Source organism: Hemicordylus capensis, chromosome 2 (genome assembly GCF_027244095.1).
Source record: "Hemicordylus capensis ecotype Gifberg chromosome 2, rHemCap1.1.pri, whole genome shotgun sequence".
NCBI classification, from domain to species: domain Eukaryota; kingdom Metazoa; phylum Chordata; class Lepidosauria; order Squamata; family Cordylidae; genus Hemicordylus; species Hemicordylus capensis.
In genome coordinates this window covers 120,872,173-120,891,752 of record NC_069658.1, presented here as the reverse complement: position 1 = coordinate 120,891,752, position 19,580 = coordinate 120,872,173, and the positions used below count along the sequence as shown (strand labels likewise).

The window sequence follows — 19,580 nt, the reverse complement described above, 5'->3', positions numbered from 1 at the left end:
AGCTTTTAGTGAAGCGGTGGGATATTGCAAAGGTTTTTCCACACTCCACTTCCCAGATCCTGGGCTGGGCTGGAACTGAGGATCCACATCAGAGAGGAAACGAGGCAGGGGACAATGGAAAGGGTAGGCGATTTATGCCCCATACCATTCAACTCTGCTACCTTTATTCATGCCTCCTGCCTCTTCCTGTCTACACAAGAGCCCACCTACCCAGCAATACCCCTATTGTGCTGAAGGACATGTTGCTACTATTTAATGAGTATATAGTGCCCATATTGGGCTACATACTGTGCAGAACACAGAAATGAGTAGATCAATTGCTCTCTTCCATAGCTGAACACGTCTATCCTGATCCAAAACTCACCATCCTCTAGATATTGCCTTTAATTTATATTTCCTTCCATGTTATCATGCAAAGATTCAACTGTGGTGGAGTTTTTTTTTAAATAAATGGACCAGTGGTTTTTGAATGCATGCTTTCCCAATTCCACCCCAATCCCTGGAGCTTGTCCCCCCACCCCGCAGCCATGACACACTTGCTTTTGGGCTCCAAACAGAAGGGAGAGTGGCTGGTTTGTTCATACACAATTTATATTTGCAAGTTAGTGTGAAGTGTCCCATTCCAGGTGCATATCTAGGGTGGGGCAGGCAGGGCATGTGCCCCGGGTGCCACTTGAAGGGGGCGCCAATTTTTAAATAAAAATAAAAAATAAAAATGGCAGCCAAAAACAAAATGGCCACTGTACATGCTCAAATGGTCTCTGTAAGATCCTAGGCCATGCCAGGCCTCGCAGAGGCCATTTGAGCATGCGCGGTGGCCATTTTGTTTTCAGCTGCCAGTTTTTGTTTTTAAAAAAAATTAAAAATTTAAATGGCCACCGCACATGCTCAAATGGTCCCTGTGAGACCCTAGAGGCCAGTGGCGGGAGGGGGAACCTTTGCAGACCCCTCCACACAGTCTTTAGGAAGCCCCCTGAAGAGCCTACAGGTAATTTTTTTTTTTTAATTAATTTAATATAAGTCACTGTACACATATTCAGATTGGCACTATGTACAGAGAATCAGGGCTTGTGAATAATGAGCTGAAGCTTATGAGCTAGGATTGTATTCATTTGCTCTTGTTTTGCTTCTTGTGATAAGTGAGTTAAATGTGATATCTTAATAATATGGCTATTAATGGTGAGTTTGTCTTTGAATCAGTGTGAAATCCTTAGTATTAAGGCCCACTGGGAGTTTCTTGCTCTCTTTCTCTCATTTTAACTGTCTTTCTGAAATACCAGAATATATTCCAAGCAGTGACACAGTTTACTCTGCATATCCTTTAATTATTTTCAGAGTATCTGGGAAAAGTCAAATTTTCCATTTATTTTTACAACTTATGTAATAGTGATGTTACAATGCATAGTAGAGAATTAGACAGGCACTTCTGTTTAGTTTTCCAAGTACACCTCCACATAGTATTTGGGTATTTCAGGAGCCCCAGCATACTGAAATTTGTAGTTTTCCAGCATTTTTTGGTCTGGCTACGTCCACTGCTAAATAGTTTTTGAAATATTAAAAGATTAACGAGCTTGATTTGTATTTTTGAGCTGATATTATGGTAAAGTTATCTGAAAGATGGGTGTCAGATGTTTGGAGAGGGGGCGCAATTTCAGTACTTGCCCTAGGCACTATTTTCCCTAGATACGCCTCTGTCCCATTCAGAATTTCTTCTAAAAAATCCCCCCCCAAAAATGTTTCAACCTTTCCTTGAGCATATTGTGATGTGCATTCAGTGCATTCAGCTAATTTAAGTGGCAGGATTTTCCTGGCAAAGTGTGGTATCTGCAGGTCAGCGGGAAGTGTTTTATTCCGAATTATTTCTTTGAAAAAACAAAACCCTTTCCCTATGCATACTGTTGTGTGAACTAATGTAAAAGTGGCAGGATTGAATCTGTGTTTGTCACTGCTATTTAAATATCGGCAGAAAAAATGATGGTAAATGCCACCGTTTTCACAAAAACTTGGGGACTGCAATAAATTCATGGTGCCTGTGGTATGGTATAATGGTATCATACAATGATATAAGTTTCAAGGCCACTATGAAGTTTGGATGACAGCATAACAAGATCCTAAAGGTAGAAGAGAATAAAAAGTCCTTGTTTATCCCTAGCTAGCATTGCTACATACATTACTGGTTTTTATTGTTATCTGCAGTGCTTATTTCATGATCTACTATTGTAGTGTGCCCTAAAGACTATGTCACTGATGGAAAAGCAGGAAACAATGTCTTCTGAGACCTTGCTTGCTACACTTTGTTTATTCTAAATGTGCTTTCATAATGTCTCAATGCGTGTGAAGCCCCACACAGGGCTTCAAAGAAGATATGAGCTGGATCTCATGCACACAAGCCCGTGCACAAGTGCGCACATGCATGTGCGCTCATGTGTGTATAAATAAATAATGTATGTATATGTATGGAGAAGATGCTTACTTTGCATAGCCCCCCCCCCCACCAAAGCCTTCAGTTCCAGGCTCCAAAATTACATAGGTGCACCTCTCAGCCAAAGGCCACAGTGTCCAACAGAATTGCCCCAGAACCATGTTGTGGAACCTTCCTCACAGTAAGAAATGAAATACTTAGTCCCATCCCCGCCAAATGGTCCAGAAGGATACCATGGCTGATAGGTATCAAAGGCCACTGAGAGGTCCAGCAGAATCCACAGGGATTAACTCCCTTGTAGGACATCCCTATAGGGACTCTTGTGGAAAGCAAAAAGGTTTCATCGTAACAGGTTGTTCACACATCTGTTTGGAGAAATCATCGGGAGATTTTTCATAAAATCTGCTACTGATACCATTCAAGAAGGGGCCAGAATCCACACATCATCCAAGGCTGTGACTTTGAACTCCATGGCTTGCCCACCACCCTACTATAAATCCTTGTACTTCACTAAATAGGTGCAAGTGACTGTTATGGGAAAGTTTCAAGCTGTGTGTCATCTTGTTAATTTTCCTGTCCTTCCTCCATTTTTAGAGCCTGTTTATTTAAGCAAAAGATTTGCACCAATGCACCTGTGCATCTATTCATATAGAATCCCTAGTAGTTTGTTAATTCTTTTAACAGAAGCAAGATCTGGTTCCTTCATGATCTCTCCTCCAGATCCATACATGTGTGTGTGCACAAAATCAGTGTTTATTGGGTTTAAATCCTGAATCCTTATCTCTACAAGAAGGAAATACAAATAAATCTCATTTTGTTGGCCTCTCTTCTGCAAGTTTAGGCCAGCTGCATTGCAAAGGGATGTAGAAACATTCTTAAGCTCAGTCTGCAGGATGCTACCTTGCAACCTTAAAAACCTTATTATTGCCATGAAGCTTTGTAGTTCTCAGTCTGCACATAGTCGGTCTTCAGGTTCAACATGGCCATCACTGTGATGAACACAGTGATACAATGAAACTACAGATGTTGCTGCATCACAGCGTCACTCCTGTTTAGAAGGAATGTGACAGGGCAGGAGAGATGCAATATGACAGCCTTGTTCATGTGACCATTTTGGGGTGGGGTGGAGGGCAGGCCAGCTCCTACCCCATCAGCAGCACATAAGCGGAACCTCCATTCTGGTTCGCAAACCCAGCGACAAAATGGCAAATGCGGTTCAATGTTGGCGAGTGTAAAGTGATGCACATTGGGATGAAAAACCCCAACTTCAAGTATATGCTGATGGGATCTGAGCTGTCAGGGACTGACCAGGAGAGGGATCTTGGGGTCATGGTGGACAGTTCGTTGAAAATGTCAACTCAATGTGCAGCAGTTGTGAAAAAGGCCAATTCCATGCTAGAGATCATTAGGAAAGTGATTGAAAATAAAACTACTAATATTCTAATACCCTTATACAAAACTATGGTGCGTTCACACTTGGGAGTACTGCGTACAATTCTGTTCACCACACCTAAAGAAGGACATTGTATAACTGGAAAAGGTGCAGAAGATGGCAACCAAGATGATCAGGGGCCTAGAGCACCTTCCTTATGAGGCAAGGCTACAACACCTGGGGCTTTTTTAGTTTACAAAAAAGATGACTATGGGGAGACATGATAGAGGTCTATAGAATCATGCATGGTGTGGAGAAAGTGGATGGAGGGAAATTGTTCTCCCTCTCGCATAACATTAGAACCAGGGGTCATCCCATGAAATTGATTGCCAAGAAATCTAGGGCCAACAAACGGAAGTACTTTTTCACACAATGCATAATCAACTTGTGAAATTCTCTGTCACAAGATGTGGTGACAGCCAACAACCTGGATGCATTTAAGAGGGGTTTGGATAACTTCATGTGCAATGTTTGCCGGGCTCATCCTTCCCAGCTGCTCTTCACAGAGGTGAGGAAAGTAACATATTTACATATAAGCCACAATAAAGGCTTCAGTCTTAACAGTTTCCATTGAATTTATTATTATTATTATTATTATTACTACATTTATATCCCGCTCTTCCTCCAGGGAGCCCAGAGTGGTGTACTACATACTTGAGTTTCTCTTTCACAACAACCCTGTGAAGTAGGTTTGGCTGAGAGAGAAGTGACTGGCCCAGAATCACCCAGCTAGTTTCATAGCTGAATGGGGATTTGAACTCGGGTCTCCCCGGTTCTAGTCCAGCTCTCTAACTGCTACACCACGTGTCAGTATAACTAGAATATGGAATCTTTTCAAGTATGAAGATACTGTCCTGACACTAGTGAAGTCAATGTTAAAATCTAACATGTACAATTCCTGTTTCTAGCAAGGGGTAGAAGAGCGAGAACTTGGTTTGGCAATCTGCAGGACAAGCTGCCAGTCCAGGCAAGGATCCCGCTCAGTGGCCCCTCTAGTTACGCCCCATGCACATGATGTCACATGCTGGGGGCATGGCTCAAGCTCCGGAAGAGCCCCGAGTAAACTCCCCCCCCCACCCGCCCATGCCCGGGCTCTTCTTCAAGGAGGTTGGATATGGTGCTGCAGCTGCAATATGCTTTGGCAGAGAGACTGTTACAGAGTAGAGAATAATCTGTATGGCCTTTATTTATTGCTTTAGAGCTGCTAAACATTTTTTTAAATGTTTAGGTGTATACCTAAGCACAACAAAACATACCATGCACGTACTTTCATCAGAGAGAAGCAATTGGCTGCAGTTCGTTTTTCTGCTTTCAGTGTCAAACTCAGATTTATCTCTGCCTTCACATTTCAGAATTTAAATAATGTGCCATCAGCATTTCCCTTCTGGGAGTATTATATAGGGTTGCACAAAGCTTTGGAGGCCTATTCATATTCAGGCTGATTCATCCTGAACTGAAATACCACCCAATTCAAGTCAAAATCAAAGCATATTGGGCCACTTTGGATTGGTCACCAAAGTTTTGTTTGGGGGATAATGTAGTGAGTGTGATAACATCATAATGTCATGTGACAAATCAGATTTGGCAACTTTACATGACAACATCACAAAGTCCATTCAAAGTAAGGACGGAAAGCATTGCTTTCATGCTCACACACACACCCAGGTTCAAAAAAGGTGGCTCTTGTCAGCTCAGTCCCATCTGATTCCCATTAGCTACATTAAACCTGTTTTCTGGCCCCATGCTAGTCACCCCCAGTTGTATATTGAAGACGTTGGTAACTTCAGTACCAGTATGAGGGTTGGCACAGTCTACAATGCCCATTCAGATTCACTTGTACCACCCAACCCTGCTTTTCCAGGAACTACATCTCATAGTTTTGTATAGAACTAAAGTACTGAAGGCAATGGTTGTGGGGAAATAGGATGAGCTGCTGCAAACACACCAGCTGAGCTTCAGAAATTCAGCCTAAAATGTGGAGTTTGGTGTGAGCAGCTTATTTCATTAGGACAATATATGGTAAGCTCAGACTGGGCTGGGCTGCCCTAACTTCCTAGTTTGCCTTTTGTCAATGTGCTTTGCAGACTAGAGAAGAAGAAAAGTAGGGCTTAGGGTCATATCCAGAGCTTCTACACCTATTTGTCCAGATTTGGAGCCCCTGAACCCAACTCGGTGGGAGTGTACCCTGCATACCTGATCCATAGCTTACAAAAGAGGCTATCACAATACAAGGGATAGAAGGAGAGGAGACAGAGTTACTACAGCTTTGTGCTCAAGTAATTCCCTGTATTAACGCCCTTGACTTCTGCTGTAGTAAACCATTTCACAAGCCAGTGGATCCAGCACAATGCTTCTGTCTCAACTCTAGTTCCTGTCTCCTTATGCGAGTTGAGTGAGTTGGGAAAAGGTCAAGACAGTCCCAATGGTAGGGGCATGCACTGATGGAACATTGCAGAGGTGGGAGCATTGTGCTGGAATTATATACTGAATCAGGCGGTTAGTGGGGCAAAGACCTCTGAAATGTCAGCCAGTGGGGCTAATTTAAACAAAATCCACAAGATCACTTCAAGCAATACTTCAAGCAGTTTTTTTTTATTTCCATTCCAATGGTCACAAAAGCTGTCAAACTATTTTGCCTTCCGACAAATACAGATAACAGATATTTGTTTCTGCCCCTGCCCCCATCAGCATCCCTTCTGGCCTGGAGGATGGAAACCCCACCCCGCCCTTCTGGACTGCTCTCCTCACAATGCCACAACAATCCATTTAGGTTCTCTGACCTTCTCTCTCTCTCTGGACTCATGCAGGGCGCAGCTTCTCAGGCTCCAGTTGTAGCACAGAACCAGGAGTGCAGAAAGTATCAAGGGAAATCCTGAGATTTTTCTCCAAGACACGCCCTATGTTTGTCCTGGGAAGCCTGCCAGCCATGTAGCCTGCACAGCCCTTGTAGCTGAACCCCCTCTGCTTTGTAAGCTGACTCATAGAGCATGTCTATTTGTCCTGATCCCTGCACAGAGAAGTATCTGCAAGTGTGAACCACACTTTTTAGGCAAGTCTATGAAAATGGTTTCAGAAGGCCAAACTAGACACGACTGTGGCAGGCACATCTGTAAATGCAAGCCTGCCCAATGACATAGAATGCAGGCATCATGCAGCTATAATGGAGCAGGGAGAAGTGTCCTTGGGTCCCGAGAAGGAGAGGCCTGCCAACTGAGTGATAGCTTGCTCTTCAGTCTCCCACCTCTCCAAAGAAGAAGGGGGGGCAGGGGCCCCATCTTCACTTTTTGGCCCAGGGCCCAATCCCCAGAAAGCAGAGGCTGGGAGATCCCAATCTAACAGCAAGAACAGTGTGCGGCTGAAAGATTTCAAGTTCTCCCCACACCTCCAGCTTGCCTTCTCACAGTTTAGGCTAAGCAGTAAGAGAAAAGTGCCTGGGGAAAACTGCGAGGAAGACTTAGCACTCCTTACCCACATGCCTGTTTTGCTCTCAGAACTAGTTCCCCAGCCTCCAATTTATGCATGATTGGGGTGGACCAACCTCTTAATACACAGGTCTGCTCTGCTGCCCTTATGTCTAACTTAGCCCTCATTTGATTTTGCTAATTGCTGAGCAATGAACATATATGTGTGAATTCACAGAACTCTGACCCCAGAGATGAATCAAACCTCATGCAATAGCTGACTTTGCAGATAGAGGTGCACACACAATATAGCATGTTATTGTTTTTGGCAAGGGGAGATACAGACTACTGTTTTACAGAAGGAGAAGGAGGAACAATGTTCATTCTCTCACATCTATTAACTCTGGGTTGAGTTTGCGCTACTTGTTCTTGTGTTAAATGAGAAAGCTGTACTTTCCTACAATCCCTGCCATTTGTGTCCACTCGGCATTCACTTATGCCCTCCACTCAGGCATCTTGCAAGATACCCAACTCAGGGAACTCTTATAGGAGGAACACACAGATCATGATTCTCCACCCCCCAGCCCTCTGATTGTGTTTTTGCTCAGCTGAATTTTCTTTTACATTTCTCCATATTAGCATCCAAGGCAGAGAAGAGACTTGCAGTATACGCTCAGCTGAATTTCTTTCTGGAATCAAACAGCCAAAAGGCAAGTTGCCAGGACATACAGAGAAAATGCATATTTTAATTTGGAAGTTGTGACGAGAACCTTACACATTTCACCTTGTAGTGTATTACTTATCTTCAGCCAGAAAACAAGTTTTTAAAAATCAACCCCATACAAAAATGGGCATAGTATTAAACTACAATACATAATGGTTGGCAAGAGAATGGGCTGTTTATTTAGTGAATTAAGAAGTGAGTGCCTAATTCACAAGTAGTGGAGAGAAAGTCAGCATATGGTATGAACATGGAGCCAAATCATGCTGGTGTGTGTGTTTGTTTGTTTTGTTTTTTGTTTACTCTTGCCTCAGTCCTGACGGTGAAAAAATGTATCAACTGGGAGCTGGGGGCCAATTTTAAGAGTAAAAGGGGACATGCAACTGAAAGGTGCTAAACTCACCCGCAGCTTTCTCATTGACTGCCCCCCTCAGCAAACTAGGCTGGTAACAAGACTGTGGAGAGGTAACACACATGAAGGGAGGAGTTTAGCAATCACTCCCTTTTGCTCTTCAGAACGGGCTTAAAATGGCATGATTTGGCAAGACACTCCAGAGCAACAACTGAGCAAGTCTACAACAAGCACTTTCCAGGTCCAATGCTCTCTTGCCTGCTGCTGGGATGAATCCAGACAGAATATAGAAGAAAGGGGGCTTGGAAGCTGCATGCCTCGACTATAAGGGTCAAGTTTGATAGAACAACAGTGAAAGACAGCTCCATGCCCCGAGGAGCATGCAAATAACGCCATAATCCCAGAGGGAAATGACACTGGAAAGGATTATACAATGTCAAGAGAAAGGCACTCCATTATTTTCTGAGCCCAGCACTGAAAATAGATTCTAGAGCTGAGCCTGGTAAACTCTGGATGAGCCGGTTGAGCCCATTCCTGTCTCAAGTATATCAGTTGTAATGGCTTACAGCTTATCTTACATCTGAATGCTGATATGCACATTGAAGTGATGTACTCAGTGCACAGATTGCAAAGCACTAGATACACACAGCAATGCGTGGTACATGCTCACCTATGCACAATACTTGTGCAAAAACCAAATTTGTCCCATAGTGATGGCTGCTGGTATAAACAGTTGGTCATCATTAATATGGTAAATTGCAACCCAATTTCATCTAGAATAAGCAGCAGAGAAGTGTTGTCATCTCCCTGTCACACAGAAAGAATGAGCCGCTAATACAACGATCAGAAATGTCTATCCTTTATTTGTTACATCCTTACCACAGGCAATTCCCCTTCTAACCCATATGTGCGACAAAAGAGCGATATGTATGAACCAGCGATGCGAATCTTCATAAGAGATAAGCAGCATGTGCACGAGGTGGAGATTTGGGATGGGGAGCGGGGAAGAGACAGCAACCTGCCTGCCTGCCTACCCAGCCACCGCAGCAGTAATCCCTGAGAAATATCAGCTAAGGGTTTCCACTTGATCCGCATCAGGACAGTGAAGGGAAGCCTCTAGCATGAACCACGGAAGACCAAGTTACTCTCTGTCTAAAGTAGCACATGCTTAAGATCAAAAAGCGGAATCCTGACACACGCAACACACAAGCGCTTAGAGAGAGAATTTGAAATCCGCACAGGAATGCCCAGAGCTCATCATCCAAGCCTCCTCAGCAGCACAACTTCAAGCACACGCGGGACCTGCTTCCTCCTCTTCTGGGGCAGAGTGGGGGCCAAAGAGTTTTTAAGCGGGGAGGCGGCGGCGGGGGTGTGTGTGTGCGTGCGGAAGAGAACCCCCCCCCCCACACACACACCATCTCTCCTCTGTACAAGAATCCCAGGCACCTCGTTTTGCCAAGGAGCTTCTTCTCAGGGAGGCGGCTTCTGTCCAGCAGAAGGTCGGTCCCCCTTCACGACGCGCCTATCCATGCCAACGACGGGGGAAGCCCCGGGCTCAGTTACCAATTCACGACTGGACGCTACCTGCAAGGCGCCACGGCCCTCCGAGGAGCCCCGCTGCGGCGGCGCCAGGTGGGGACTTCGCGAGAGCCGCCGTCCCAGCCTCCCTACCTAGCGAGTCCGCCCGTCACTCGACAGGAGCGGCTCCCCTCCGCAGCGGCGCTCTCAACAGAGGAGAAGAAAAAGCATTTACCAGAAGCAGGGAAGCCAGGAGCAGAGCGCCAGCAGTTGCCCGACGGCAGCAGTCCATGCCTGGAGCCTTGCCGGGGTCCCACTCCGAGAGGCACGCGAGAAGCTGCTGCTCAACAGCGCTTCTCCTGCCGCTGTCACCTTTAGAGACGCGGCGGCGGCGGCAGCAGCGAGAGCGCGAAAGCCTCAGCCCCCTGCCTGCCTATCCGCTTCCATCAGCCCCGCTCGCATTTCCCGACCGAGGTCTGGGCGAGTGGAGGGGCTGATCTGCATGGAATCTCTCGCCGAGCAGGCAGCCAGCCAATCAGGCTCCGGCTAATCAGACATGCCGAATAACAAAAGGCAAGGGGGTCCTGGCGACGGATAACTGGAGGAAGGAAGAAGGAGGAAAGAGGGGATGGGGGGAAAGAAAGAGGAAGAGGGCGAGGGAGGAGGAGGGAGTAGTAAATCGGAGAAAGGAGTGTTCTGCTCGCAAGCCAAGGCTGCTCCGGTATCGTCTCCCCCCCCCCCCCCGGCCTCCTACCCTGAGCAGGAGCCGTTTGAATTAGAGCTAGCAAAGAAGGTAGTCGTGCTGCCTTCCCGCCTGCACATTGTTCCACTCAGGAGCGAAACTTAATCCATGTCAATATATAACATATGCCATAAACGGGGCACGACTCGTAAGAGAGAGAGAGCAATCTTCCAGAGAGAGAAATAAATCCTCCTTTAAATAAGCTCCCGTGTTCTTTACAGGCACACATTCTGCAGACTTATCACAAGCCAATGAAAAAAAAACCAAAAAACAACAACAACAACAAAAAACCCACCAAAACTTGTCAGAAGCCTATACATTTGGGATTGGCTTTAAAAGGATCCCCACCCCACTCCCACCCCGGTACCTGGCTGGATGGTGGCTGCATGGTGTGGTATCCAGGTTCATCCAGAAAAACTGAGACTGGAGCTCTTAAGAATTAAGGAGAATGTTCTCTTTATCTTGCTGGGATGGCAGGATAGGACTAGAACAAGACTACAGGTAACAGTTTCTAAATGGCAGGAGGCTGAAATGATGCACTTTTGTAGCTTCTTTTATGAGGTGTAGTTATTTATTGCAAAGGAAATGTTTAGTGTATATGTTATTTTATATTGGACAAGCAGGGACAAATGTCCCTGGGCCCAGAGGGTCAGGGGGCCCCCAAGCAGGCTGCCCTGCCGCCACCCCTGCCCTGCCCTGCCCTACCACTGCCCCTGCCCCGCTGCTGTTTCTTATCTATGGGCCTCCGGTGTGTGTGTGTGTGTGTGGTGGGGGCGTGAGCTGAGCAAGGCAGGCGTGCAGAGCGGCCTGCCAGCAACAGCACCTGCTGCCATTGCCACCACAGGGGGTGGTCTGCCCCACCTGGTTCACCACCCCCCACCCTCCGGAGGCCAAGATAAGAAGTGGAGGTGGGGTGGCGCGGCAGCAGGGGCGGCCAAGGAGGAGGTGGGCATAGCGACAGGGAGAAGTTGGTTGCCCCGCCCCCTGCATCTGACATCAGATGCAGGGGCCGTGGCTCTGGGCTCACATGATCATGGCTCACATGATCTGGGGACCCCCTGCCTAGATTTCATCCCCTGGCCCCTGAGGGTCTTGCTAAGCATGCCAATGTGATGTATTCATTATGTCTGCATACAGAGGTGCTCTTACCCCTGGAGCTCTGGGCTGAAGTCCAGGGCCTCCATACCACCCTTGGGGGCCCCAAATCCTTTTTAGTCTGCCCCGAGTGGTGTGGTGGCTCAACCCAGTGCTATGATTTTTAAAATGTGTTTAAAATACTGTGTGTGGGAGTGAGTGGGGGCCTCCAAAAGCCTTTAGGTCCAGGCTCCAAAATTATCTAGGTGCACCTCTGTCTGCATATATACATTAAGAGCATCTTAAAGTTCTGGGCTATTCAACTTAGTATCCCTTATGGCCTGGTTTTCAGAGGCTTTGTAGAAGGCATGCAATACTGCCACAAGGACATTTGTTTACATCATTTCAGTTTTCTGCCAGAAGTTCAGGCCCATAGGATGTTAGCAGACTAGTTCTTCAGCAGCCCAGAGAGTGGCCTTCCCTATCAACATAATGCTGAAATGGAGCAAGTGCAGAAGATCTGAAAAAGTGTTACACACAGGATTGGTCTACTGTTCTGCAGGTCTTCCCCTGCCCACCCCAGGCCAGGATAATTCAATTTCTGGGCTGTTGTGTGAATGCCTTGTTTTGAACTGACTTAACTAGGGTCCTTTCCTTCAAGCCCTGTGTGGGTCTAACATTTGCTTGCCTCAGCACACACATTTTCAACAGCAAACTTGAATACATAGTAGAAAGTCTATTCTGACCCTTGCACAGTCTGACATCTATATTAAACTCCTGAGTGAGGTGATCTGGAGATTTGGAGTGAGGTGTCTTCAGTACATGGATGAAGCTCAGCTCTGTTTCTCTTATGAAGCTGTGGAAGTGCTGAATCAGAGATTCAGGTAAGGGCCAATAAACTGAAGCTGAGTTCTGACAAGCCAGAGGTACTGTTGGTGGATGGGTTGTCAGACTGGGAAGATGGTGTTCAATCCATTCTAGATGGGGTTACACTCTCTTAAGGATCAAGTTCACAGTCTGAGAGTGCTGTTTAATCCAGCATTGTCATTGGATCTTTAAGGTGCCACAAAACACTGTAATGTAATATGTCAGAAAATGGGAGAAGGGAAAGAATTTCACACACTGGACAGTCCTGAAAGGCAAATATAAACCCAGTCACAGGATAAATACTATGATTGTTGATGCCAGAATCGGTTCTTTTTGCTCAGGGGTACAGATTCCCCCACTAAATATTTAAGACCCCTCTTATTTTACTGAGCTTTCCCCAAACATATTTTTCTTACCCCTTAATGTGTCTTTCCTCTACTCTCAAAAAATCAAAGCGAGGAGTTACTTCTCAAGCTTCCCCTCTGTCTGCACCTCTATCTCTGCCAGCTACCATAGGAAACTGTCATATACTGAGTCAGACCATTGGTCCATCTAGCTCAGTATTGTCTTCACAGACTGGCAGTGGTTTCTCCAAGGTTGCAGGCAGGAATCTCTCTCAGCCCTATCTTGGAGATGCCAGGGAGGGAACTGGGAACCTTCTGCTCTTCCCAGAGCAGGTCCATCCCGTAAGGGGGATGGTGCTCACACATCAAGTGCTCATACATCAAGTCAAGTGCATCAAGTCAACACATAAAGACAGTGCTCACACATCAAGTCTCCCATTCATATGCAACCCAGGCATACCCTGCTTAGCTAAGGGGACAAGTCATGCTTGCTACCACAAGACCAGCTCTCCTCTCCCACGTGGATGCTAGCCAGGCATGAGGAAGGATGAAGCTGATCTATTTAAGAGATAACAGTATCCAGTTAATTTCAAGGAAAAAAGAAACACTGGTGATGACACGTGTGGAAGCCCTTCTTCTAATCCTTGATGTGGATGGATTCTTAAGTTGCTCAGAGGCAAGGAAAATGCACCCAACATCTGCTTAAGGGTACTCTAATCTGTTCCCGGGTTGAGCCAGACATTTAAAAGTTGGGACTGAGCCCTGGTGTAAATTAAGGCCTGGTGCTATCCAGTTAGAGTGAGCATTTTTTGTTTGGGACCCTGAAACTATTCCTAGTGACAGCATGAAACAGCAGTGACACTTGGAAGCAGAAATGTAATATCGGCATGATCTTCTGAGGTTCACTGGTTTTAGGCAGCACTTCAACAAAGTCAAAACAATAATTCACATTGACAACCACCACACATGCAGGTTACAGACAAATGAACATCAGTGTTCCTACATCCCCATCCCACACACTGTGGCAACCACCAGTACGAACTGGCCCAAATAATATCCAAGTTCACAAGCTCCTTTCAGTAAAATAGGCCTGTCCTTGTAAACAATTCAAAAACTGTGGCTACAATTCCCTTTTGCAAAACTCCCAGCAGGCAGGTAACTCATCATCTGCAGCTAATTAAACTGGAGTCTACATGTACACAATTTACAGACCTATCATTGTCCTGAGCATGGAATTCCCATTGAAGTCAACGGGAATTTTGTATGCAGAAAAATGTCAGCAGAAATATATTAGCAGCTGCCAAATGGTGTTGCCTGCAGCCCTCAGACACATAATTTGTCAGCAAACTTTTTTAAAAATGATTTATATTTAATAAATATCACAGCTGTCAAATGCAAGAGCTCTGCAGTGGAACACAACTCTGTGCAACACTCCCCGGCTTAGACTTTGAGCTGGTTCAGATATAACATTTTCCAGACATAGGATGATTACTACTGGATTGATTTCCACTACCTGACACATATACAAATATATTGCAAATCAGACATATACCTTGTTCCTCAGCTACCTTCTTTAGTACCTGACTCCCTGTAAGAAAAGACAACAGAATACCCTTGGCTCACCACAATGCTGCAATTGTGGTTTAAGAGCTTAGAGAACACAGTGGTTGATGTACAGTAAAGCGAGAGAGCAGCCTAACAAAACTTCCAAACTGCTGCTCCGGTGCAGTGAGGAAGCAGCTATTTTTATGCCCCCTCTGCCAGCTGGAAATAGATCTCCAAGGGCTGCACAGCCATCAGGGATATATTTTTGGGTGGCACAGAGGGCTTCCTGGAAAAGAGAAGGCTTCCTTCTCTTCTGCACTAGTGCAGTTAGTTGGGAAGTTCTGTTAGGATGCTCTTTCGCACGTCAGAATTTACAAGCACACTCTTGAGAACATTGTGCACCAGTAGAAGAACACCTGGTCAAGGCTATAGCCTCAAGATGAGATAATAAAAAGCAAGTACAAAGGCTGCCTTCATATCCCGTAGACTGCCAGCTGGATCTGCATTATGGGCTTGAGTCCTAACAGCTCAGCAGAAGAACATAGATAAGTAAAGAGCCCATTTGTTGCCAAGTGATAGTTTCTCCCCCTTCCTAATCAGCTAATTATTTAAGATTGAAGTCATAGAAGCCTCTCAGGGTCTCAAGAGGTTAGTGATATTCTGGAGGGATATGTGTCACCACTGGGGAACACAGCTGATTTCCCATCATGGATCTGGACTTGCTGTTGTCTCTGTTCCTTTGGCTTTTCTGAGTTCAGTTAGAGCAGGCCGTATGTGTTTGTAAATGGGAGTTCTGGTTAGCAGTGCCACAGGCCTGCAGAAAATTTATGCAAAACGAAAACCAAAGCAAGAAAGGGCATCAGAACTCTGAAGCATCACTCCAAGCTGTATAAATTTAACAATGCTTGAGTTAAACACCACCAGCCCAGATTGGAGAAAATTGTTAGTATCACTGTGCTTTATAAATGGTGGGAATAATGAACCAAATTTTGGAGCTTATCTCTCAGAAGATAATAGCTTACAGTTTTCATTCAGAAGCCACCTGTCTTTTTCTGTAGGCCAAACCTTCTCTTTTTCTCAATATTTTATTTAAATTGCTTTGCTATTTGCATAAACAGTTACTCTTCAATTGTTATTCATTAGTTAAGTAGTCATAGTCCAGTCTCCAGCAACAATGAAAAGTTATCAATATTTCATAACTTGAAATATTTCATATATCAAGGGTTTTTCTTTTAGTTTGAGTGTGAGTGAGGGTAAGAGAGAGATATGAGGTAGTTGCATTGATGATAACTGCCAACATGTAGCAGGGGTGAATGAGAACACAATGAGAACAGGGTGAAACACATATGCAAGAGTCCTATAGAAGTCTACTCATTTTATATAGTATTAAAAAAAATAGAGCTTAGTATGGTAGCCATGACTACATGTACATAAAAGTAAAGTTCCAATGATTTCAAAATAATTTGCTTCCAGGTAAATGTGTCTGTCTTAGTATTGCACTATTAGGCTAGCCACACACTCTGTAGCATCTGTGTTCTGGGGGAGTCTGGACTTCCTTGGAAGCATATGAAGGTTTCATCAATGAGAAATTTGGTTAGGGTGGACTAGCTTCCCAGAAAGATAGCTTATCCTCATGTGAATATATATATATAAAATGGTATGGGGATTTCTGTTGTCAAGATTGCAGAAATAAACATGAAAATAGAGTGGCCTGGTTTGCTAACCGATCATTTATGCCAGGATGGATTGTGGGACAAGAAGAACACTTCCAGGAAGCTGAGAGGGGAATTTTGAGCCACAATTCAGTGTTCATAAATTATTTATTTCTCCTTGAAGCACATTCTAACTTGAACTACAACATTAGTCTGCTAAAGATGATTGGATTTAGTACCAAGCTTCTCTGAGCACAACATTTAGTACATCTTGATCAGGCCAGGAAAATGAATATAGTTTTCTGCTGCTTCTATCAGTCAGTGTGGATCCCTGGCCTTTGTGTGCTTCCAAAATGTACTGTGTTAATTGATCATAATACTGATATCTAATGACAAAGTCTGCTTCAGTGCTTTACAAACTGCAGTTCTGGAAAGGAGTTATCGAAAAATATCTTATAAAGAATGTCTTTACCATTGTAAGTCGGGAGCCATTGAAACCACGGTTCATGTGCTCCTCTATTGTCAATTTTATCGAGACCTGCAACAGAAATATATAACTTCTTTTATAAGTTGCCATCCAGATCATACTGATCTCTTGTCTTACTTACCTTCTAGCTGATCAGAATGATATAATATCTTACAATGTGGCTAAGTTTTGTTTAATAGCCAGTAAAATTTGCCAGGCGCTCATTATGAACTGTCTAAATTGATTTAAATTAGTCTTTTTGCTGCTATATATCAATTTTTTAAAAAATCCGTTGACTTCTGTATGTATTTCCTTTTCTGTACTGGTCAGTGACTATAATAAAGGTAAGGAGTGATTGATTTCTAATGGCAAAGGTTTCTGTCTTACACTATAATTTTTTGTTCTGCTTCTTTGCTTTGTTCCTCCTTTGCAGGGTTCCTTCATTTCCACAGTTGCTTATGTGTACCACAGTAGAGAGTTTTATCTTCATATGGAACCAGAGAACTGTGGAGCCCCTGGACTTAGAAGAAACTGCTGGGTTCTGTCCCCAGACCCACTAGAAACTGCTGCGCTCTTGCATGCCCCAGGATCTATCTGAAACCATGCGTTAAGGGAGGTGGTCAGATTCCCATAAATGAGCAGGTTCTTAGCCCAACTCATTTCATCTGAACCATAACCTCCAATACTTATACAAGAGGAAAGGAAGGAAAGATAACAGGAAAACATTAAATTAGCAGGGCACTTGTAAGGCAGCAAACACTACATAATTATTGGGCGGCAGGGTGGGAGGGAGACCCTCATAATTTTTCTTGAAGGGAAATTATCTGTATTATAGTTCCTAGAAAAGCACATTATCAAAATTGGATGTTATTTTGTATCCACTACATCTCATCTCTGATACCAACATGTTAAAGAATGTCCAAGTTCAATACACACTGGCAAAGCGAGATGCCACTTCTTAAAATAGACAGTCCTGTGCCAACTAAATGGACAGGGTAGGCAGTATATGCTATACAATAGAGCTTAAAGTATGTACAGAACACCATGGATAAAATGCAAATGACTACAGATTACTCACATATTTTTGATCAACTCTTTACAATATGCCAGAGGGAGAATACAGATAACCATTTATAGTGTCTTAGTATACCATAATATGCATATAATCATTTAATGAGCTGATTTTATGTACTAAACTGAAATAGTGAAAAGAATCTCTACCTTCCCCTAATCCATTTCTTTATCATTAGCAAAAATTGTGGAAATCATGTTATTTCGAAACAAGGTTCGTATACTACCACAATACTTAGAATGATTGTTACAAAATTTGAAAAATAGTGTCCAGTTTCTTTTAAAAGCATCAAATCTTTGCCATTTTTCAACAAGTAGTGGTATATAATAAGGGGAAAGTGATCACAGACCTCAAGGAAGGAGCGAGGGCATAGAGGCCCTCTCCCTCAACACTACAGAACTGCCTGGGAATGATATATTATGGCTCTACACAGAGGCGTAACTAGGGAAAACGGCGCCCGGGGCAAGCATTGAAATGGCGCCCCCCTGCGCCCCCCCAACATACTACATTATACTTAGGTTTTTCCTCACAAGCGCCCGCCGCCGCCGCCAAGCCAGGCCACTGACTGGCCGCCAGGCGCCAGCAAAGCAATGGGGGGGGGCGCAGGCGGCGCGGAAGGGACTGCTCGTGGGGGAGGGGGCGCCGACGCACTCCCTTGACTGCTGCAGCACTGCTGCACTGAGCAGGAAACATTTGTATTAACAAATTTTTTTAAAAAAATTAAAAAAAAAATTTGTCATGGCGGCGCCCCCCATGTGACCAGAAAAGATGGCGCCCGGGGCACGTGCCCCCCCTGCCCCCCCTATAGTTACGCCTCTGGCTCTACATGATTCAGTCCCTGCAAATCTCCTTCTCCAGACAATACGTAAATGATTTTAAATATATCTCCATAATTGTATGCTCTGGGATATTTGCTTTTCATATGTGATTCTTAGGGCTCTGCATCAGATGTCAGACTCTGAAAAAATATACACAACATTTAAAGGCAAATGGGCTGGCAAGTTACATTAGGTACTACTGGAAATGTGCCTACAGTAGTAGATACAAATTGGTTCATTCCAGAATGAAATAGGCATTCTGTCTTTTGAATAGCTACTCTTGGACAGCACAGTAATCCGTTCTACATTTATTAGCTCTTTCAGTGCCCTATGACAGTTTGACCCAGCATCTTTGTTAATGGGGTGCTTTTTAAACAAGAAATAATTAAACTTAAACTTCAGGGAGTTGGGAATTAAGATGCAGCTGCTTCCTGATGTGAGGAAATCTCTCTCAGAATCTGAACAAGATCCTGCCAGGTCAGTAGAGGCCCCACATATAGGTACTAGAGAAATAAACATTAAGAAAGCCTTAGCTCAGCAGAAATGCTTCCTTCCCCGCCACTCCCCACATGTAAAACAGTTTTCATATATATATTATATATATATATATATATATATATATATATCCTTGCTATTTTAAAAAAACTAATTCATAGCCATTTTTCTTTCTCTGAATGAACAAAAGGGGGGGATTCTTAGACATATCAAAATAAGTCTGAGCTAATGCTCTCTCTCTCTCTCTCTCTCTCTCTCTCTCTCTCTCTCACACACACACACACACACACCTCTAATCACAAGCAATCAGGTCTGTAATAGTTGTTTTCAAGCCCAACAAATAAGGCTAGAGTAAGCAGCATTTTTTCTTTTTGGTCAGGATGGGAAAGATTTCACACTCTTTTATGTCTGAAAAGCAATAATTGTGGGTAAATATATATTTTTATTTCAAAAGTCATTCTGTAAGCCTGTCCTGGCACATTGGCAAAGCCTGCACACAGGCAGGAGTGCTCATTCATGGTTTCCGGTGTGTGTGTGTTTGTGTGTGTGTGTGTGTGCCAGCAAGGTCACAATGTTGAGGCTACCAGGGCAGAATGGAGGTTCAAGCTGGACTACTGATGAAGTCAGATACTGGGTAGCAGCAGCATCTGAAGCCTGGC

At 44.3% G+C, this 19,580-nt stretch overlaps 1 protein-coding gene across 6 annotated transcripts in view; it reads right to left on the bottom strand.

The window, feature by feature from the left end:
• Nucleotides 1–19,580, bottom strand: part of ADAMTSL1 (ADAMTS like 1) — a 786,832-nt gene that overhangs the window by 387,964 nt on the left and 379,288 nt on the right. The window contains exon 1 of one of the 6 annotated variants that reach the window (XM_053294217.1): nt 10,082–10,306. The exons of the other annotated variants lie outside the window; for them this stretch is intronic. Within the exon in view, the coding sequence (XP_053150192.1) occupies nt 10,082–10,138 (57 nt within the window). The 5' untranslated portion in view covers nt 10,139–10,306. Of the gene's footprint in view, nt 1–10,081; nt 10,307–19,580 lie in introns of those variants that run through there. 6 annotated transcript variants of the gene reach the window in all.